General features: G+C 55.3%; 1 protein-coding gene across 1 annotated transcript; it reads left to right on the top strand.

Moving 5' to 3' along the window:
• The first annotated feature begins 52 nt into the window (after positions 1 to 52).
• Positions 53 to 20,117, top strand: ZC3H4 (zinc finger CCCH-type containing 4). The gene is made up of 14 exons (XM_066638263.1): positions 53 to 283; positions 8,329 to 8,545; positions 9,203 to 9,313; positions 9,505 to 9,724; positions 10,361 to 10,494; positions 10,583 to 10,679; positions 10,875 to 11,014; positions 11,982 to 12,098; positions 14,868 to 14,979; positions 15,240 to 15,349; positions 15,544 to 15,911; positions 16,147 to 16,442; positions 16,602 to 16,856; positions 17,347 to 20,117. Exons 1-14 carry the CDS (start codon positions 129 to 131, stop codon positions 18,789 to 18,791), a joined length of 3,777 nt encoding a protein of 1,258 aa, XP_066494360.1. The 5' UTR covers positions 53 to 128; the 3' UTR covers positions 18,792 to 20,117.
• Positions 20,118 to 21,326: the final 1,209 nt, after the last annotated feature.

Below are 21,326 nucleotides of genomic sequence, written 5' to 3'. Positions count from 1 at the left end.
GGCGGCGGCGGCGGCGCGCCGGGCGCTGGGCGGCGCCGGGCGCCATTTTGTGTGGTGCAGCCTCGGCCTCGGCCTCGCCGGCAGCAGCGCGGAGCCCGCGCCAGTACAGTGACGTGCCCCGCCCGCCCATGGCGGTGGAGAGCCCCGGCCGCGCGCCCCCGCCCAGCCCCCCGCCCGCCGGCCCCGCCTCGCCCGCGCCCGCCGGCGCCCCGTCCCCCGCCGCCTCCGCCGCCGCCGCGCGGCCGCCCCTCCGCCCCGGCCCCGGCCCCGGCCCGGACGAAAGGTCCAGTAGCTGCGCCGCCCGCGCTCGACCGCTCTCGGGGGGCGGGGGGTCCGTCGACTAGGCCCCGCGCGCGGCCTGGGGCGGGGCGGGGGGGGCGCGGGGCCCGGCGGCCCTCGCCCGCGCGCTGCGGCGGGCGGGCCGGTAAGTAGCTCTTTTCTTGCTAGTAGCGCCGGCCGCAGGAAGTTCTGCAGAAGCACACCCGCCCCCCCCCCGGCCGGCCAGGTGAGGCAGGGCCTCCCGTCCTCCACCAGCGGAGCCCTGCCTCGCCCGCCCCAGGCCCGCAGCCCCGCAGGCCCTGGGAGCGCCCTGCACAGTGCAAGCACCTGCTCCCCCGTCCGAGGAAGACTCAGCCGCCCCTCAGGCCCTCTCAGGACAGGGCGGCTGGTCCTGCTCGTCTGAGCACCAGCCCAGTCCCTGCACTCTGCTGGAGTCCAGGGGCTGCTCCCAGGATGGGGCTGCGAGGGGAGAGTGCTGCCTGCGCAGGCCACATGTTCCATTGCCTTGTCTGTTCCCGGCTGTGTCTTCTCCACCACCACAAACTGGTTTTCTGTGCCTGAGCCAGGAGACCCACTTCCAAAACAGAGAAACTGCCAGTTGTGGGCCGTTGGAGGACACTTGTTTGGGCAGGAAGGCCACTCAAAGACTCACAGAGGAGGCTGTTCTCAAGCCCTGTTTCCCAGCACCAGCGCCCTCCTCAGTGCCCACTTCTGGCTGACTAGCTTGATGATATCCATGCGTTGGCCTTGGTAGCGAAGGTCCTGTGAGGGTTGAGTCTGGGAAGTTCCAGCCGCGGGCTCAGATCCCCGGACAGAACAGGTTCAGTCATCTGGCCAACATGTTTGCAGTGCCAGGCACAGAGGAGACAGGAGGGTCAAAGGGCATGCATTCCACCCCAATTTTGTTATAAAAACAAAACTTCACAGGGTTGCTGCTGATGGTTAGTTTCTCAGTTTTTTGTTTCTGCTAATTAGGTGTTGTGAGGAGCCAGAATTTCTTCCTGAAGGAGAGGTTGAGATGGCTGAGCAAAAACAGGTGTGATGGTGTCTTGTGCAGATCAGTCTGGCCCTGATGCCAACCGTTGCAGGAGACAGGCATTGATGCTCGTGGATTTAGGGCAAAGAGGATCACCTTGCTTCCTGGTCCTAAATTTATTGCCCTACTCTGCACTCAGCACCATTAGCACCTGTTGTTCCTGTATTGCTAACAAGAAACCTTTTGAATTGGCTGGGCCCTTGAGAGGTCTGCTGGAGTTCTTAAATAGGTTTTTTATGTTCTTTCTGGTACTTGTGGACAAAATTGAGGTGAAGACTTACAGAGACAAGTGACCATGTGTACAAAGCCCCTTTAATGTTTCATCAAAGGTACACCTCTTCAAAAGTGCCACAGGCACTTTTGGACCACAGGCACTGATCACTGGTCTGGCAGTTCTCTGTGAAACTCACAGAGAAGAAGTTAAGGTCTGATGAGTACCCTGAGTGCTTTAGCAGAACCTTGGCATGTAAGGCTCCTGTCAGTGCTGCTGTTAGGGTTGGTGAAGGAAGGTGTGCCTGGTGAATTCTCCATCCTCTGCAGTGGCTGGAGACCCAAGCGTCCTGCCTGCCCCCAGTTGACTGTGGCAAGCGCAGTCTTGTGGGAGTGACGTCAGCTTAGTTAGGATGCCGTGAATCAGCATTGTGGACAGTAAGGAAGAGGGGGAAGCACTCCCTGATCAAGCTCAAATGACTACATTAGCTAGCAGTTTAAATTAAACCCCAGGAGAAAAGTAGTCCCTGGAAACATCCCATTAAATTAAATACAGCAGATACTTAATGTGACCTTAATTTGACCTGGCAGTAGGGAGGCCAGGGAGGAGATTCTGATGGGTTGAGGGGTTGGCTGCTGAGGGCCGTCAGTTAGTATTCTGTGACTGGGAATGCTGCAGAAATGCTTTGGTGGTGGGAGAAAGCAGATAGTTGGCCAACTAGGGTCTTGCGTTTGTTCTTCAGGGGCTGCTTGATGTTGTGCTCCGCAGGGCAAGAAGTGTGGCTGATTCAGAACGAAAAGGAATTCTTTGGTCAGGGTCAAGTTAGAGTTGTAAGAGTTGTTCCAACAGGTTCTTCCCTAATAACGATGAGGAAGGGGGTTTCCAAGGGGCCTAAGAGAAGAAAGCAGCTACTTGAAAGAAACTCATTGGGGGGGCAGTAGGGAGAGAAGTTTGCAGAGGTGCACAACAGACCACTGATTTCTCATTGCATTTGAATGGTTAAATCTCTTCCATGTGGTGACTCAGTTTTGCTTGCTTTTGGAAGTCTGAGTACTTGAAAGGTCTGGAACAATAAATAGTCTCATGTGTACCTCTGAGGCCTCCACCCCTCTTTCTGCCAAGGGAGGGGGGTTGCATGCCTGAAGCTTGCCCAGGATTATGTCTTCTGGCACCCAGAAGCTCCCAGCAAGTGGGCAGGAAAGTAAAAGAATATCAGCCAACGATGTGATTGGCCTACATGTGACAATCCCCATAAGAGGTTTTGGGGTCTTTGTCCTGTCACAGCAGATAAGATGCAAAATGAACAGCTGGTAGAACCAGTCATCTGGGCTCCAAGTGCCTGTGTGAGTGAACTGGAGTCTCTGATCCAGCCCTGTGCATTTTGAATTCAGCGAGGCTGACTCCTCTCCAGGTGCCATGTCGGCAGGTGTGGGATTGCGGCCTTGCATGTGCAAGAGGCGATGCTGCTTGTTTCAGTGGCATTCAGGAGGCTGCCTGTGCCCCTCGCCAGTTAGCCTTCTGCTGGTCTGATGGAGGTATTCTGTTGCACCTTATACATTTGTTATACGAGGTTATACATTTGCCCACTGTGCAAAGTAGCAGGGGGAGACACTCACTGGGGTGTCTGGTATGGTTGTGTTGTTTGCTTAAAATATCGTTGACCATGAGCAAGGGTTGGGCTTGTGGTGGTGGTGGTGCTCCACATCCTGTTTTCATGGTTCTTGGTGGTTCACCTCCCCAGAGCACCCCAGCTTCTTTGTCTCCGTGGCCCAGAGGGTTGGACTGGTGGTGTTTCTTCATTCATTCAGATGCTGCGTTCTCTACCCCAGAGTGGCTGCCAGGGCATTTGAGGGCTAGCTGGAGAGGGGGATAGCGGCACTGTGATGGGGCACAATACCAGAGCCCTGGAGGAGGTGCTTGCATTGTTTTCCCAGGTGCCCACAGACCGGTTGAGGGAGATGTATCTCCTTTGCTTCACTGCCACAGCCCATCCACCAGTCAGGAGGGGTTTTGTTTAGGCCCTGGCCTTGTGCACCATCAGAGGGCAGCACTGGCATTCGTTGGACTTTCGGTAGAGTAGTGGTTGTAGGTTCTGTCAAATGTGAGGCACAAAGCAGGAGGGTGGAAATTGTTGGATGTTTTGGTTGCTGCGAGTGCCTGGTTCATCCTCATCTATCCAGGAGAGCAGAACCACTGGAACGTTTCGCTTCCCCGTCTAGGATCCTGGCCTGCAGTCCCCTCTCCTCCTCCTCGGGTGGTTCAGGGCATTCTGCTAAAATGTTCTTCTTCTTGTCCCACTGGCGTTGCCCCTCCCTGGAAGTCTCTGTTCTTTCTTGCTCCAAGTGATTCTTTGGTGATGCATTGTGTGTTCCCCGGAGCCTCCTTCCTACACTCTCTTCCAGTTCCATAGTGACTGCCTTTCTATTTGTCCCTCCTCCTGCCTTTCTGCATTGGGCTGCTGCCCTAGGCCTGGAAGAGTCTGCATCCCACTCCTTCCTTGTGCCCCTGAACCTGCCCTTCTTTATGCTGCTCTCACCATCACTTCCCCCATCCCATCTGCATGCTTCTGTGTCGAGCCTGGTGTTTTTTCCTTCCAGGGTGTACTGTCATGGGCAGAATTCTGCTTTTCGCTCTTGGCACAAAGCCACTGTTAGTCGCCCTTTTCGCTGGCTGCCAGTGCACCTGGCGCCCCAGGAGAAAAGGAAGAGGCCTTAGAATGGTCTCTAGGTGTGCAATTGTGAGGTCACGCAGGGTGACTGTGAAGTGATGCTTGTGTGAAACTCAGCATTCTGCTGGGGGGGCTGGCTACTGAGGAAAACCCCTGTGGTGAGCCCCCACCAGACCAACCTTTCCCCCCAAAAGCCCCGTGGCCACAAGGCAACTGCTCTACTTTGCTCCCCAGCCAGAGTCAACCTGCATGGCAAGCTCTCCTGTGGAGTTGGCAGAGCCCTGTGGCTTTCAGTAATCACACTTTTACTCAGACTTACTCAGAGGAATCGCTTGTCACACAGCCTGAAACTACCTGGTTTTAGATCCCCTAAATTAACATGCTGGTTTTGCACCAGTCAACAAACCGCAGATACTCGTGTATAAGTTGATCCCACAGATAAGTCGAGGATAGGTTTTGAGCCAACAATCATGGAATTTTCTATGACCCTCAGATAAGTGGGGGGCTAAACTTAGGGGGGTGCCTGATTATAGTTTTGTCTGATTTTACTCAAGGCCAGATCCTGAAAAATAACCCACCACTAATTGTTACCAAAGAACTGTAGTCTCTCATTTATTAAAAACAGTAAAAGATCATAAGATACATTTTTGTTCTTTTTAAATTCTAGTCTTTATCACCTTTTTGTAAGCACTATCAGAGTAAGTGCACTGTAAACAACATACCAGTAAAACAGTGGTTCCCAACCTGGTATTCATGTACTCCCAGGGACACTCAACAGGACCTTTAGGGGTACTTGAAAAAGAATGGAATAATGGTAGAAAAAGGCAGGTCATGCTCCAGAATGCCTTGCAAGACAGGAATGCCTTGCAAGGACCAGCAAGGCAGGAAGGGAGGTAGCTAGTTGTCTGTGAAAGCTCCACCAATAGCTAGTTTTTGGTCATCAATTCATGTATGCCCCAGTGATTGAAAACCAGCACAGTAAAAAAGCTGAAACAATATGGAAAGTGATCAATCACCCAGAATTTCTCAGCACACTTCTGGTGCAGAACAGTGCAAAGGCAGAGTCAGCACTGTGATGAATACCTGGATTCTGGGCTTTCATAGAGAGGCGATGAGGGCTTGTGTTATTAATTGCAAACATTTTGCTAATATGAAGGGTACAATTTATGGAAATGGGCTGCCAAGGGATATGCAAGTGAAAAAGGTTGGGAACCACTGCAGGAGAACCATGAATCAAATCCACCTTTAAGGTGTCTGGTGTGTTAAGCCAGGAGCTCTACGTACAACATACAACCCATAATACATGACTGGGAGTGTGCAATTCAGTTCTCAGCAGAGAGATGCAGCTGCATATATTTGCAACCCTTTTTACTCAGAAGTAGACCCACTGCTTTCCATGGGTGTTATTCTTAAGTAAGAGTGCACTGAATTGTAGCCTGCTTCAGATGGAAAGGAGGATTCCCATCCTGGTGTTTCAAAAAACAGACCTGCTTTGCAAGCATTTGTCAAGCAGAACCAGGCTGCAGCGGAAGGAAGGAGAATAAAAGGTTAACAGATTGCTTCTAAGGAGCTGTGCTTGCCTGCTGCTTGAGAAACTTGGCCCTGTCTGCCCTTGAGAAACCAAACTTTTCCGAGCTGAAAGGCTTTGCCCTCTGATTGACCCGGAGATAAGGCGAAGTGAGAATTGGAGCTTGATTACTTGGCCAAAATTTCACATACTATAGGCGGGTATCTCCGGTAAGTCTCCAATGCCTTATGAAGGCACAAGGCATAGGTAACGGGATCTGTGCCTGCTGCTGCAGGAAAGTGGGTGGCAGAGACTAGAGCCAGCAGTCTTGGAACTCACAGCTCCCTCTTCCCTTCTGTCCCACATGCACTTCTGTGCAGTTGGAAATCCCTTTCTCTAAGACAGTCCTCTGTGGGGATGTGATGGGAGGAGGTCCAATAATCTTGGTTTGCTCTTTCAAGCTGTCTTAGAACTTAACAGTTTGAGTTCTGGTGCTGTTAACAGGAAGATGCTTTCCTGAATTTTTCAGATGTTTCCCTCTGAAGTTTCACGAATGTTCTCTGTCTGGGGTACATATGCTGCCGTTGGAGGTGGTGGTGGCATCGCCCCTGCTTTCCACGTATTGCAGCACATTGTGTCATGCGCATGCTTCCGTTTGGATAGATGGTTGATCACTACTAAAGAAGGGCAGCTGGGGACTGTGTGGTGTTCCAGCAGGCAGCAAGCTGGCTCCCTGGGGAGAGAACTGCACAGTTCCTACAAAGTCAAGCAAGGGGAGCAGCCTGTCCACCATAGGGTGTTCCTACTGAAGCAATTGCAGAATGAGCAGTGGGTCTTTCACCTGAGAGGGAGGGGATGGATTGATACCCCAGAAGAGCCTGCACTTTACTTCCCTTTCATCCCCTGGACCTTGTGAGGGGCCCACCCGTGTCCAAAGTAGCAGGAAAGGTGAGCTTGGCATCCTGGCTTTCTTGGGAGACCCAGTGGACCCTGCAAGTATTATGTTGGTTTGCACTAGCGAGGGTGTATGTGTGTATTTCTCTCCCTGGTCGTTCCTCACTTTATTAAGCAGGACACTTCCTCAAGTGCACAATTTAAACACTGGGAGCCAGGGAAAACCGCAAGCTCTCAACATGGCAATATTGGACACAAAGCAGCCCAGCATGCCACAGGCAACGCCAGAGCTGGGGTGCTTCTTTGTCCAAAACACTCCAAGTTAAAAGTCACACTCGCCCCAGTGTAAAGTGCCCATCCAGTGCAGAGGCACAGAGGTGGTGGGTCCAACCTCACAGGACTCCCAGGCTCCTGGTGGCACAATGGGCCCAAGTGTGATTTCCGCACTGGCGGTGTCTGTTCACCTTCCTGCCATGGAGTTTCCTACAGCAAACACATCGTGTGTGACACAGATCCCCCTCTAGTCCCTGCTTGGCTTCTTGGTCCAGCACTTGCTCAGTTTCTGGGAATGCTACTCCTTCTGGCTAAAAAGTTCTAGGACACCATGGGGGACTTTGCCACTGTTCTGAAACATGGCGCGTTTGCTGCTAGAGCTTTAGAACTCAGCAGGTGTGCAGGTGTGAATTTTACTGTGTGGATGGGCCTGAATTACCTTGTCAAAATTTATCCAGAGTTCCTGGCTGAGTCGCAGCTGGAGTCATCACTGCTTTCCAAAGATGCCGCTTTCCTTGAAGGGTGTCACAGCCACTGTTTTGCAGAACAGCAGCCAGCAGCATCTCCTTCTGGCTGTGGGAGTGGGAGGCCAGGGCTCAAGGCAACTGATACCTGCTGTGTGCGTGCCTGACGTTTAGATTGATGAAACATCAGTCTGGGTGTTGAGAGGCTATGAGTGATTTTAGTGGGCACGAGCAGGGAGTGGAAGGCCTTTTTTCCTGGTCTCAGGTCTAATCACCAGCACTCAACCCCAGTCTCCTCCTCCCTCAGCTGTATCTTTCATGGGAATGCTAAAGATGTCAACACATCTCAATCAACAGGGAATGACTTTCAGTCTGGGGGGCAAGCGCTTCCTGAATGAATGACTTTCAGTTGGGGTGAGAATGCAAGTGGTGCCAGTAGCCTTGAATTTCAGGAGGTGTGGCATGGAAATGTCTGCCCATTGGAGGCAAAAGAATGACTCTTCCTGCATTTTGTGTGCCACTTTGCTGAGTGGTCTTTGGGGGGAGGAGTCATTGTATAACTTGGTATCCCATAGTGGCACCCAAAGGGTAATGAAGGCAAACCTCTTTTGGCTAGAGTGAATGGCGACAGTCTTCACTGTCTCCTGCTCTTAGATGCGGCTCTGTTCAGTTGCACATGCCTGTGCTCAGTCAGTCAAGCAGTGGTTATGTGGGGGGGGGGGGGATTAGCTGGTGTGCCTGTGTGGGTGGGTGTGCATTTATCCTCTCCTGGTAATGTTGTCCTGGGGCTTGGCTTGTCCCCTTCATGGCCTGCGCACAGTAGGGCTGGGGCTGTTCTCATAGGCAGGCATCAACCCTTTCCCACGAGCCATTCAGACGGGAGCATTTGGCGGTCAGGTGATGCCTGGCATATGGCCATGTTTCTGATGTGGGGACTTGCCTCAGCTCTCCTTGCTCACTTCCAACCAAGTGACTCTGGCTGTGTTGTCTTTTCAGGGAGGATGGGGAGCTGGAGGAAGGGGAGCTGGAGGACGATGGAGGCGAAGAGGCCCATGTTGCTCCAGAGTCGCATGAGCGGAGTCGGAAGGAAAGGAATGAGAAACATCACAGTGACACAGACGAGGAGAAGGCTCACCGGAGGAAGCGGAAGCGCCGGAAGGAGCGGGAGAAGGAGAAGCGCAGGTCCAAGAAGAAGAGGAAGTCTAAGCACAAGGTGGGGGCGGCCAAGTGGGCCTCAACAGTCCTCTCCTATCCCTGGGGGCCTGGCCAGTTCTGGATGGGGGATGTATGGGAGGGCCAAGCACGAGCTGTCTGCCTGCATTGTGTCCCTCAGTGAGGGTCTTGATCAACTGCATCTGCTGGGTCAGTGGGGTGCGGGTCATTGGAATTGCAGAGCAGTGGCCAGGAACTGTAGGAACACAGGAATGGAGTGGAGCAGGCAGCACTAAGACAAACTTGGCCGAGTGTGACTGAGTAGAGCAGTGGCCCCAAGAAGAGACTGATGTTAAAAAGCATGTTCTCAGTCAGATTTGCGGGGGAGGAAATGAATACATGGATTCCAAGCTTTGTGTAACTTGTGGAGAAACACCTTGTCAGATCCTCACATCTTCTGGAAACTTTCTTGGCAGTGGCCGCTGAAGGCCCCCTGCTTGCTTCTCAGGCCCTGAGGCCTGGCAGTTGCTCTCTTGGCCACTGAGGAAGTAGCTAGTTAGAGAGGTCCCAAGGTGATATGGAATTCTCATGCTGTGAACGTCAAGGCTCAGAAGCCCCAGAAAGAAAGCGGAGCTTCCATGCAGGAGCTGGAATTGGGTCAGGGGGAGCTCCCAGTAGCCATTGTCCTGTAACAACCTTGCCTTGCCTTGCCTTGCAGCGCCATGCCTCTTCAAGTGATGATTTCTCAGACTACAGCGAAGACTCAGACTTCAGCCCTGGTGAAAAGGGGCACCGCAAATACAGGGAGTACAGCCCCCTCTACTCCTCAGTGAGTACCGCCTGCCTTCAGCAGCTGGGGAGTGGCTCAGCATTCAAAATTGGTTGGATTGCGGCTGGGGGTGAATGCTGGGTGGTGGCCTGATAGTGCCTCCGCTTGCTGATTGGGCGGGAGAGCAGGTTGTTGCTTTCCTCAGCCTACACACGGTTCTCATCGCACGCCCCATGTCTGCTTGCTTCTAGTCCCATCAGCAATACTCGTCATCTCACGGTGCTCCAAAGAAAGGCTATTCCAAAATGGAGAGCAAGAACTACCCCATCTACGAGGACTACGAGAACGAGGGCTACTGTGACTACGAGGGCGAGGATGACGGGGACATGGGGAAAGAGGAGTATGACGACTTCGCCAAGGAGCTGAACCAGTACCGAAGGGCAAAGGAGGGGTCGCACCGAGGGCGAGGAGGTGCGATGGCGTTTCCCAACCTGCCTCCTGGGTTTTGCAAGGGGGCGAAGATGCTGTTTATTCATTGCCTGTGCCCAGAGGCTGAGGTGTCGGATTTGGTCCCCAAACGAGCATCTGTGTACATCCCTGCAAGTCTGCAGTTGCTGGTCATTTTTGTTGTGCTCCATGAAACTCAAGTAACTGAGCACAGATAGTGGCCAGTGTGTGTGTGTGTGTTTGACGATGCCACCCTTCTCTGATCAGAGGAGAGGGTTGTGGCTCTGTCAGTCCAATTCCCTTTTGGCCAGTGCTACCAGGAGAGTTGCCTGGGCACTTAGCCCAGCGAGCCTCGAGTCAAACTGGCTCAGGGCCCAAGGGGTGCCAGCCTAGTCCTTGTTCCCCATCACTTCCTTCATAGACTTGCTGCTTCCCTCCATAGGCTAGAAGTCTCCTTCCCAGTGCTAGGAAGATGTGCACACAGGCCACTGTATCTTAGCACTCAGGCTCAAAAACATCGATGTCCCTGTAAAGCACTTTAAAGGACTTGTGTTCTGCTTATCATGACCCATGCACACTCATGTTGGTGTCTGACTGGCCGTCACTGCCACCACCATGTTCTATCTGATGGTGCTTCTCTCACCTTGTTTCTGTTGGCAGGAGGGCGAGGACGAGGCTATCGTGGCCGTGGCAGGGGAGGAATGAGGGGACGCAGCATGGGTCGAGGTGGCCGTGGCAGAGGGAGAGGAGATCATCCGGAGGAAGAGGAAGATATATATGAGGAAGAAATGGAGGTGAGCTGGAGGGCAAGGCCCTTGCACAGGGCTTGGCCTCTGCTTCCTTTAGCCACCTCTGCTAATCTCTTGCTTTTTCCAACGACAGTACTGCGAAGGAGAGGAGCCTGCAGGTGAGGAGGACTACGATGACTACTCCAAAGAGCTGAACCAATATCGCAGGAGCAAAGAAGGGAGGGGACGAGGTGCGTGGGCTTGCCCCTGCTGTGGGGAGGAGGCTGCAGGCAGGGGGAACAAAGGGGTCCCGGTGCTTGGCTGGGTGGACTCTTCAGTCTGCATCCTGCTCCCCACACAGCCATCATTTTTGTTGGTGCCCTCTCTGCTGTGCCCACGTGCCACCAGGGCCTTCTAAAAAACTGTTTTCTTTGGCATTGTTTCAGGTTCGGGCCGTGGCCGAGGCCGTGGCTCCAGAGGGCGAGGAGGCAAAGGGGCAGGCCGGGGAAGAGGCCGAGGAAGAGGAGGCATGAGCAAAGGAGGGGGCCTGAACGAGGATGACGACTACTATGATGACGACATGGGGGTGAGTGGCTGCACCCAGACACCCTTGCCTGGACTGCAAGTCGGCCTCCCGAGCAGTTCTCTGGGTTCCTGTGCGCCTTCTTCAGGGTGTCACTGCTCTGGCCTTTCTTCCTTTGGCTGCTGGCTGGACTGCTCGCAGGGTTGTCCTGGGTGAGGCATTTCCTTTTCAGTCAGGGTTTGGGGTAGATCTGCTCTGGCCGCTGCTGTGAACAGCCTGTTGGTCGTGGTAGAGAACGGAGGGTGGGGGTGCTGTTAGTTTGGAGGGGGTCTCTGGTCCTCCTTGAATGAGATGCAGGCACCTCCAGGTTCGCTGTGTGCGCTGCACCCTGATTTGGTGCTTCTCCTGGAAGTGACAAGGAGCACCTTGTAGCAACAGACTTGGGTGATTCACCAGCTGCAGGTTGGACTGTTGTCATGCAGCCTACATGGGGCTGCCCTTGAGCGGAAGAGTGGAAACACTCTTCAGTGCAGCAGGCAGACTGTTGACTGGGGCCATACACCAGTATCCCATTACCCTGATTTTGTAGGAGTTGCAGTGGCTGCCAGTTTGTTTCTGGGCTCAAGTGAAGATGTCAGTAACAGCCTTTAAACCCTAAGTAGTTTGGGACCCAGATACCTTGAGGATATCACCTTCCTGGATCCTCCACTCAGGCCTTTTCTGGGGCCTTTGCCTCCTGAAGCATGCCAGGGCCTTTTCTGGGCTGGCTTCAGCCCTCCTGACAGGGGCTTCCCTGTCCTCCTGCAGATGCTGTGTAAATACTTGACTTTTTTGTTCCACTTCTGTGGGATGGGGGGGTGCCTGCGTGATAGTTTTGGGGGCTCAGCAACTCAGGTTGCTGAGTTGCCTTTTTGTGGATTCCTTAAAAAAGCTTTGTGTTTGAGTTTTTTAATTAAAACTGTATGTGTTGCCATGGTAAAAAAAGGTAGGTATAAATATTTTAAATGAAATAAATGTGTGATTCCCCTAGGATGCAGGAGGCAGTAGCGGGAATTATAGGCGGAATGACCACGATAAATCTCACCAGCAGTCGGACAAGAAGGGAAAAGTGATCTGCAAATACTTTGTTGAGGGCAGGTGCACCTGGGTAAGTGCCTGGTGGTAGCTCTTGGTGGCCCTGGGGAAGCGATGGAGCATAGTGGCAGCCCGCTATTAAGCAGATGTCAACCAGGCACAAGAGAAAGGCACCAGCCCCATAGCCCAGGAGGTAGGAGGCCTGCAGTGCCCAAAGGAGAAGGAGCCAAGCAGCTGTGGAAGCTGTACCTCCAGGAAGGTCACCCTAAGGAAAGAAAGGGGCCCCAGTAGTGCACCCTCTGCAGACAGCACCAGGCATTGCCCAGAGGGAGCAGTGCAGGGTCTGAGAGAGGCCAGGCTCCCAGGACTTCTCCTTCTGTGAAGAGTTTCTGCCCTTTCTGTCCATGCTGAAAGCCAGAATTCAGCGATTTGCCAGTGCTTGTTTGCTGTTGTCCCAGCAGACCTTCGCCCCATTCTCCCCCACCCACTACTTCGCTTATTACCACACCAGAAGTAAACTGAGGAAGCAGAAAAGCAGGGATCACCCATCCTTGGTTGGTGCTTCAGTCTGGAGACTCAGGGAAGGAAGACCTTAGCCCTAGTGGGATATAGCAGAGGACTCCAGGACCCCCTCCTGGAGGTTGCCCTCCCTCCTGGACAGGGAGCTGAGGTCATTGATGGCCAGAGTGGCAGGGGGCAGCCATCCTGTCATGAGCATAACAGTTGTGGCTGCAAAGGATACTGTTGTCTTTTCTTTTAAAAAGGTTTACTTTTCCAGTACAAAAATAAACATGCAATATAAAATAACAATTAATAAAAAACATTAAATGAAACCAGTTATTCTGACAGCATCAACCTACTTTTGGTTGAACTGCCTCAGTTGTGGAAAGGGTTCTGACAGCACCATCTTGGCAGGGGGTGGTCAGTCTTTCTGGTCCTGAAGGATGACCACCAAAGTACCCTGTGCCTCTTTCCCCAGCACTATACTCACGTGCTGCCCGTTACGTACTCTGTAGAGCAGTGGTTCTCACACGCTTTGCACCAGGACCCACTTTTTAGAATGAGAAACTGTCAGGTCCCACCAGAAGTGATGTCATGGCCGGAAGTGACATTATCAAGCAGGAAAGTTTTTAACAATCCTGGGCTGCAATCCTACCCACACTTACCCAGGAGTAAGTTCCATTTACTATCATTGTTAAAAGAATATACATAGTAGCTTGTTAAAAGTACAGGTCTGTAACATTCCCCCAAATGCAGTCACATACCATGGTAGCACCAAGTCTAATATATTAAAAATAAGGGACCCACCTGAAATTGGCTCGTGACCCACCTAGTGGTTCCTGCCCCACAATTTGAGAAACACTGCTTTAGAACCTCAGGGAGGAGAAATGGGGGGGGGGGGGCTTGCATTATGTTGGGAGTGAAATGCAGCCATGCCTTGGCATCTGTGGGAGGGCCACCTGACTGGCTGCCTCTGAAGAGCCACAGAGGTGGCCAGCTATGAATATGTTCTGTGCCTGGCAAGTCCCAGGGATTGGTGGCTCCCGAGCAGCATTCTGGGTGGTTGAGAGCAGAAGGGGTTGTGAAGAGGTTCAAGAGGACCTCTCCAAACTGGAAGGATGGGCTGCAAAGTGGCAGGTGCACTTCCATGTAAGTACCGGTGGGGTCTCGGTATCCACAGGGATCCATTCTCATACACCCCACAGATGCTGAAAACTGTGGATAAGCAAATCCATGGTTTTGGGCCCCTTAAATCCTCCAGAGAGCTTTCTGAAGCCTGCAGAGGCCACACGCATCCACCTCCTGACTGTGGGTTTCAGAATGCCTCCTAGAGGCAAAAAAAAAAAAAAGCTACTTCCGGTTTTTGGAGGAAAAGCAGGTGTTTGTGCCTTTTAGAAGACATTCTGAAGGCCCAGTGGGCATTCCGAACCCCAGGGAGCTTCCCTGGTCCTCCGAATGCCTTTTAAAGGCATAAAAACATCACTTCCAGTTTTTTCCCAAAAACTGGAAGTGGCTTTTTTTGCCTCTAGGAGGCATTCTGAAGCCCACAGAGGCTGCGGACAGTTGTGCGCGGCCTCCTCCAATAATTAAGAAGGGGGATGCCGTTGTATAAATCAATGGTAAGGCCACACAAGGGTTATTGAGTCCAGTTCTGGTTGCCACATCTTAAAAGGACGTAGCGGAACGGGAAGAGGTGCAGAAGAGAGCGAGTGAGCCAGGGAAAGGCCAGAGTTTGGGGCTCTTCAGTCTAAAAAGAAGGTGCCTGGTTAAGACAGACAACATTCTGCAAGGGATGAATATAGTGGAGAGAGGGGTCATCTTTTCCCTCTCACACAACACTAGAACCAGGGGACAGCCACTAAAAATGAGTGATGGGAGAATTAGGACTGATAAAAGGAAACATTTCTCTACCCAGCATGTCATCAGTCTGTGGAACTCATTGCCGTGTGACGTGTTGATGTGACACCTGGCCTTCGTGCCTTAAAGGGGGAGCAGACTGAGTTATGGAGGAATAGTCCATCACAGATTACAAGCCATGAGGAATGTATGTAGCCTCGAGATTTTAGAAGCAGGCGACCTCAGAATGCCAGATGCAGCAAGGGTACCGGGATGCAGGTCTCTTGTGGTCTTGAATGCTCCCTGAGGCATTCTTTGGGCCATGGTGAGATGCAGGCAGCTGGACTAGATGGGCCCCAGGTCCGATGCAGTGGGGCTCTTCCTAGGTTAGGTTCTCTGTCTCCCAGTGTCTGGCTGGGCTCCCCGGAGGCCCAGAGAGCATCTCCTAGCCTGGGGTTCCTCTTTGTGACGGACTCAGGCGCTGCCTTCTGCTTCTTCCTGACAGGGAGAGCACTGCAACTTCAGCCATGACATTGAGTTACCAAAGAAGCGGGAACTGTGCAAGTTCTACATCACTGGCTATTGTGCCAGAGCGGAGAACTGTCCCTACATGCACGATATCCTTTCTGAGCAAGGCTTTTCCCCAGAGCGAATCTAAGCCTGACCTCTTCCACTGTGCGGGGTCTTCGCCTCCCTCCGCCACCTGCCTGTTGCAGCTGAGGCTGGAGGCGCCTCCTCACCCTTGGCCTGGAACTGGGCACGCTCTGGCTGCAGTGAATCGCCCAGTGCTGTCCTGGAAAGGCCTCCTGGAGGCTTGCTGCTGCAGGCAGGTCTCACAGCCTTGACGGGAGGGGTTTGCTTTCCTTAACGCCGGCACGGGACTTCCCTTGCAAGCTGTTCCATACAACTGGGAACTGCATCAACGGCGATGACTGCATGTTCTCCCATGAGCCACTCACGGATGAGACCCGGGAGCTTCTGGACAAGGTAAGGTGGTGCCCGTGGAGCATTGTGAGGTGTGCGTTTGGCCACGAAAGCAGCCATGGAGAGGCTGATCTGGCCGTGACCAGCATTCCACAACCCCCCTCCCTGCCTGCAGGTCTGGGGTGAGGTTCAGTCAGTCTAAGCTGTGACTCCTCCCTCCACTGCCTTGCACATGGTTTGGTTTTCTTGGCTCCCAGATGTTGGCGGATGATGCTGAGGCAGGAGCAGAAGATGAAAAGGAGGTGGAGGAGTTGAAGAAGCAGGGCATCAACCCCCTACCCAAGCCCCCACCTGGAGTGGGGCTGCTGCCAACGCCCCCTCGGCCACCCGGACCGCCAGCGCCAACATCTCCGAATGGCCGGCCGATGTCTGGAGGACCCCCTGTGCCACCCCCACCGCCACCCCTGCCACCTCCAGGACCTCCCCAGATGCCACCTCCACCCCACGAGCCCCTCTCGCCGCAGCAGCTGCAGCAGCAGCAGCAGGACATGTACAAGAAGATCCCCTCGCTGTTTGAGATTGTGGTGAGGCCCACAGGGCAGCTGGCCGAAAAGCTGGGGGTGAGGTAAGTGCCACCATCCCTTGGGTGTGCCTGCATGAGAAGGGGAAGCAGTGGCAGTGCAGCTGGCGGGCACTGAGCTCCTGTTTGGTCCTGGTGGAGGCCGCCCAAGGACTGTGACTGCTCTGCTGCAGCTGGGCAGGCCTGCCCCCCCTTGCTTCCCTGAGTTGCATGGCCCACCTTTGGGGGGGGGGTGTTTGGAAACACCCTGAACTGATGCTTGCCATGTGTTCTCTTGCAGGCACCCAGGGATGTCTCCACCTCGATTTCCTGGACCCGGGCATCCCGACATGCCCCCTGACATGCTTCCCCCTGACATGTGCCCAGACATTCCCCCCGACATGTGCCCAGACATGTGTCCAGACATGCCAATGGGCCCGGGAATGCCCCCTGGTCCTCCAATGGGCCCAGGGCCCCCAATGATGCCCTTTGACCCAGAGGAGTTGCCTCCCGGCCCACCAACACAAGACTTCTACGACAGTTTCTACCAGCAGCAGGAAGGCATGGAGATGGACCCCGGTCTGATGGGTGGCCCTGGTAAGCACCTGTTCCGTGGCTGGGAGGAGCGGGAGGGGGCTGGTGCCGTGTGTGGTCTTTGGCAGACCGGGCATATCTGCAATGCAGGGATGGGTGGGAGCCCACTGCTTTCCCCGGCTGGGGCTCTCACTGGGGCTTTACCTGCTCTCTCTGTGGCAGAGGGTTACGGGAATTATGAGGAGATGGTTGAGCTGCCTGGCGAGAGCCTCTTCCCCAGCCCCTCCTTGGAGCCCGACTCCCTGTGCGAGGGAGGGGTCCTGAGGCTGCCCAAGCCTCCCCCCAGTGGCGTCCCGGACTTCCTGCCGTCCACCCAGAGGGCCCTGTACCTGCGCATCCAGCACAAGCAGCAGGAGGAGGAGGAGCGAGCGCGTCGGCAGGCCGAAGGCTGCAGGCAGGAGCGGGAGCACGAGGAAGGCAAGTGGTTCCGGCAGCTTGAAGAGTTCACTCCACTTTGCTCCCTGCGGGTCCTCCTGCCAGCTGCGGTTCGTGCTGGCCTGGGTCTGACTTCTCACTGTGTCTGCAGACCGGGCCCCGTGCCGTGTAGAAAACGACCACATGCAGAAAATTAGCACGTTGGAGTGGAGGTCGGGCCAGACTCAGGAGTGTGTATGTGCTGCAGAGGAGGCTGGGTGCAGGGGTCAGGTGACCAGGTTGACCTGTCCAGCCCCAGGAGGCTGGGAAGAGGCCCCCGTCCATGTGCAGAGGCCTGTGCACTCCCTTGTCCATTGAGTGGGTGATGGCACACGAGTGGGACTTCCTTGCCTATCCAGATCTGGCTGCTTGGCTGGACCACTTTGGAGCGGGGAGGCAGCCAGCAGAACTGCAGCTGCTGCACACTCCAAGGCGCCCTGCCTGCCTGCCTGCCTGCTCTGAGGACTGTTCCTTCTTGCCCTCCCCGCCCCAGGTGACACCGGCAACTGGTACTCCAGCGACGAAGACGAGGGCAGCAGCAGCGTCAGCTCCATTCTGAAGACACTGCGGCAGCAGAGCTCCAGCCGACCCCACGAAGATGCTCCCGGCAGCAGGGGGGACCCTCGCCTCCAGAAGGTCCAGCCAGCAGTGGGTGGCCGGCCAGCCGACCCTCGCCTCCTGCGGGATCCTCGGTTGTCTCGGAGCTTGGAGCCTCCTGCCTCCGCTGCTGCTGGAGAGGGGGGGCCCACTGACCCCAGGCTGGCCCGTCACATTCCACCCTCTGGCCCCAAGCCGGATGTGCTGCATTCCAGCCCCACCCTCGGCCAGAAGCCTGCTGCTGGAGGGGGCCCTGAGGCAGAGGATGGGGAGCGGGTGCTTCGGGACAAGCCGGTCACCATCCCCCTCGAGGCCATGCCTGGCCACGCCCTGAGGGACCCACGTTGCCAGCTGCAACAGTTCAGCCACATCAAGAAAGACGTGGTCCTCCTCAGGCCCAGCTTTGCCCGCCTGGTCCTGTGGAGCCCCGAGGACCTGATCCCACTGCCCGTCCCCAAGCAGGAGTTGGTTCCCGTCCCAGCTGCTCTCCAGGCCCTGCCTGCCCTGGATCCACGCCTGAACCGGTCACAGGGCACCAGCCTTTCCGACCCCCGGCAGCGGGCCACGGCCTCGGCCGAACCTGCTGCTGGCTCAGCCTCCAGCCTCCCAGACTTTGAGCTGCTCTCCAGGATCCTAAAGACAGTCAATGCTGCTGGCAGTCCAGGCCAGAGCGACAAGCCCAGCGACCCCCGGATGCGGAAAGCCCCCACCGATCCCAGGCTGCAGAAAGCTGTGGAGCCAGCGCCCGAGGCCAGTGCCCCGGCAGCGAGTCCCACTGCCAGTTCTGAGGCCGTACCCGGCATCGCTCCCTACGACCCCCGGCTGCTGACCGCAGGTGGCCTGAGCCGCGGCGGTGGCCAGAGCAGCGTCCTCAGCGGGATCAGCCTCTATGATCCAAGGACTTCGGGCTCAGGCAGCAAGGCAGTGGCGGTGGTGGCAGAGTCAGCCGGTGAGGGGAGCCCAGCTGCCAAGGGCCCCGACAGCAGCAAGAGCGGCAGGGGCAAGGAGCCCTTGTTTGTGCGGCGCTCAGCCCTGGACCAGCCAGAGGCAGAGAAGCCCAGTCCGGAGCCTGCCACCGACAGGTACAACAGCTACAATCGCCCGCGGCCCAAGACCCCTGCCACCGCTGCCGCCCCTGCCACAGAGACTGCCACGCAGCCTGGTGTGCACAGCCTCCCGGTGCCCCCTGTCTATGGCATGGTGAAGCAGGCCTCCAAGTCTGGGGCAGGCAGCCCCTTTGGGGGGAATAGCCCTGCCCAGGAGGGAGAACCACACGATGCTGGCTCCTTAAAGGACGTCTTTAAAGGCTTTGACCCCACAGCTTCTCCGTTCTGCCAGTAGTATTGAAGACTTGCGCATGCAGCCAGGCGTCCAGCAGGGAGCTGGCGGTGCTCCCCCCCCCTTTTTTTACTCCACTCATCCTCTCCTTGACCACGTAATTTGTACATAAAGTGTTTGGGTTTTGCTCAGTGCTGTCACATGTAATCTTCAAGCTGCATTGTAAGCAAGTAATCAGAGTATCTTGAGTGGTCCTCACCAGTATTGTCCGACAGCATCTGAGGGCCTTTTCTGGGGTCCACCTGAAATCATTCAGTGTCTTAAAACCTTTGGAAAAGTGGGCCAGGAAGTCCTGCTCACCGCAGCCCTTTCTGTGCACTTTGGGCCAGCTCCAAGCCCCTGGCCTCTCCCTGAATTGCCTGTGGAACCGGGGGGGGGGGGGGGAGACAGCTCTAGCCTGTAGCTGAAAGGGACAAAGCTGTCAGCCCAGCTCATCTGTAGACTGCCTCCCTTGTTTCTGAACTGTACCGCAGGATGTGTATCATAGCCTTTTTAAAAAATCTAGTGCAGTGAAAATGACCATGGAGAAATAACCATGTTGGATTATTTTTGTAATTGTGTTGGATTTTGTTTGAATACCTGTTTTTCCTGCCGTTTCCTGGAGAGGGCTGGATTGCAACAAGATCCCCGCTGGGTTAGAGCAAGAGTGCTGCACCTGGGGGTAGCCACTGGCCAGAGTGTGCGTTCTACCAAACAACTTTGTAGTATTGAAATTAAATTATTCCTCTCCACCCGAGTTCCCTCGTATGTCTTCTGCACTCCTCCGAGTGCTCTGCAATGGTCTGTGGTTGTGCAAGGCCCTCTTATGGCAGAGGTGGGAGAGGGAGACACGGAGCGTGCCCCCAGGGTCACTGCCACGGAGCAAGTGCCTGTTGGGCCTGGGCTGACAGGTTGGCAGGAGTCCCTGTGGCTTTAGCAGCACACAGGGGAGAAGAGCCCCGTCTGCTCCGTCTGCACCACCCGGAGTGGCTGTGCCTCAGAAGCAGGGTGTTCGAGGGCAGCACGCTTCTTGCAGCTGCAGCCACTGGATGTGTCCAGTCTGCTTCTGAGAGAAGGTTCCGCGTGCAGGTCCAGCCCTTCAAGAGTGGCTGCACGTGGGGGCCGTTGAGTTCAGAACTTGTGCACTTGACCGCCTGTGGCAGCCTCTGGCCCCCTGGTCCACTGCAGGGGGGGGGCTGCTCTGCCTCTGGCCTGGCTTCACCCTGACTTGCAGCATCTCCACCCACAGGCATACTTTGGAAAGGTGGTCAGGAAAAATGTTGTGACCAAAGTGCTAGCAGCCATTTGGAAAGCATTTCCAGAAGTGAAGACAAACCCTCTGCCAGCTGCATTGGCCCATCACAGTGCAGGCACCTGGTGTGTGCCTTTGGCACAGGAGCCAGCCATGGATGTCTTCTGGGGGCTGTGTGTTTGCAAGGAGGCCGAAGCCCTTCCTCTGCACTGGGAGAACCTTTCCCAGAGGCCCAGCAGCCATGGAGCTGTTGGCAGGAAATCTGGAGCAAAGCAGCCTGCTCCAAAGCAGGGGTTGGTGTAGGCAGGCTTAAAGGCCCTGTGTGAGAGAGGAGGCAGGGACAGTGCTGGGGTGTTAATGGTGGAACAGCCAGTAACCATCAGGAGTGCTCGGGTATCCCTAGCAGGTGTCAGTCAGGCCTGGGTGCCAGCTGTGGCCAAAGCCACAATTGGAAAAAAGGGTTTGGAAAGTCACTGTGAGGGAGTTGGCTCGCATTGCTCAGAGCAAGGGTGAGAAGCTGAGTGGACAGTGTTTCATGTGAAGGTAGCTCTTCCCCTCCCCAGAGCGGGGGCTTTGCTGATCCTCCTGTCTCTAGGCTTGTTTCTGGCCTAGGGAGCCCCAGATCCAGTGATGTGTGGGGGAAGCTGCATCCTGCTCTCAGACTAAGTTAGTTTTCCTTGGTGGAGAGCGCAGGCGGTGAGGTCCAGCGCCTGCTCTGGCTGGGGCTGTGCCACACACAGGCAGAATCCGGCCCTTGTCAGGTGCAGCCTCCTGGCCTAAGGTTCCCAAGCTGTGGCGCCTGAGGCCGGGGCTGGGACACTGCTTGTCTCCTCTGGGAGAGGGCCACTTACCTTCATGAAGGCTGCTGTCCTAGGAGTTCAGCTGGGATCTCCAGTGCAGAGCCAACCTTTTGCACACTCGCATCCCAGCGAGCAGCCAGGTTGGGCAGGAAGGGGGGGGTGTGCAGATTGCCTGCCAGAGCCTGTTCCGTCTCAGAGCCGCTCTGTACAGTTTGTGCTGGCATTTTACGGGGTGGGGGGGTGGCTGGTCGCCTGATGGCTCCTGCCTCGCTGCCCCTCACTTGTCTTCCAGTGAAGTCGCCCAGACTCCTCTGGTTGTGTTGCTGCCATTAAACGATGCCGTGATTTCAAAGGTTGCCAGTGTGGAATCTATGGGGGGTTATGAAGCAGCCCCCACCATGCTCGCTCTCGGCTGCGGGGTCGAGTGGGCGGGCGGCGTCCTTGGAGCCTGGTGCTGCGGGAGGAGCATCGCGGACTCCGAGGCCGGGTGCAAGGCCCCCGCCCGTC

The sequence above is a fragment of the Tiliqua scincoides genome, chromosome 10, assembly GCF_035046505.1.
Source record: "Tiliqua scincoides isolate rTilSci1 chromosome 10, rTilSci1.hap2, whole genome shotgun sequence".
Classification (NCBI taxonomy): domain Eukaryota; kingdom Metazoa; phylum Chordata; class Lepidosauria; order Squamata; family Scincidae; genus Tiliqua; species Tiliqua scincoides.
This window is presented reverse-complemented; position numbering and strand designations above follow the sequence as displayed.

Coding starts and splice junctions, on each gene's coding strand:
- ZC3H4 (XM_066638263.1), top strand. CDS start 129: ATGGCGGTGGAGAGCCCCGGCCGCGCGCCCCCGCCCAGCCCCCCGCCC. Junction 284..8,328: donor GGCCCCGGCCCGGACGAAAG/GTCCAGTAGCTG, acceptor TTGTCTTTTCAG/GGAGGATGGGGAGCTGGAGG. Junction 11,015..11,981: donor ACTATGATGACGACATGGGG/GTGAGTGGCTGC, acceptor TGATTCCCCTAG/GATGCAGGAGGCAGTAGCGG.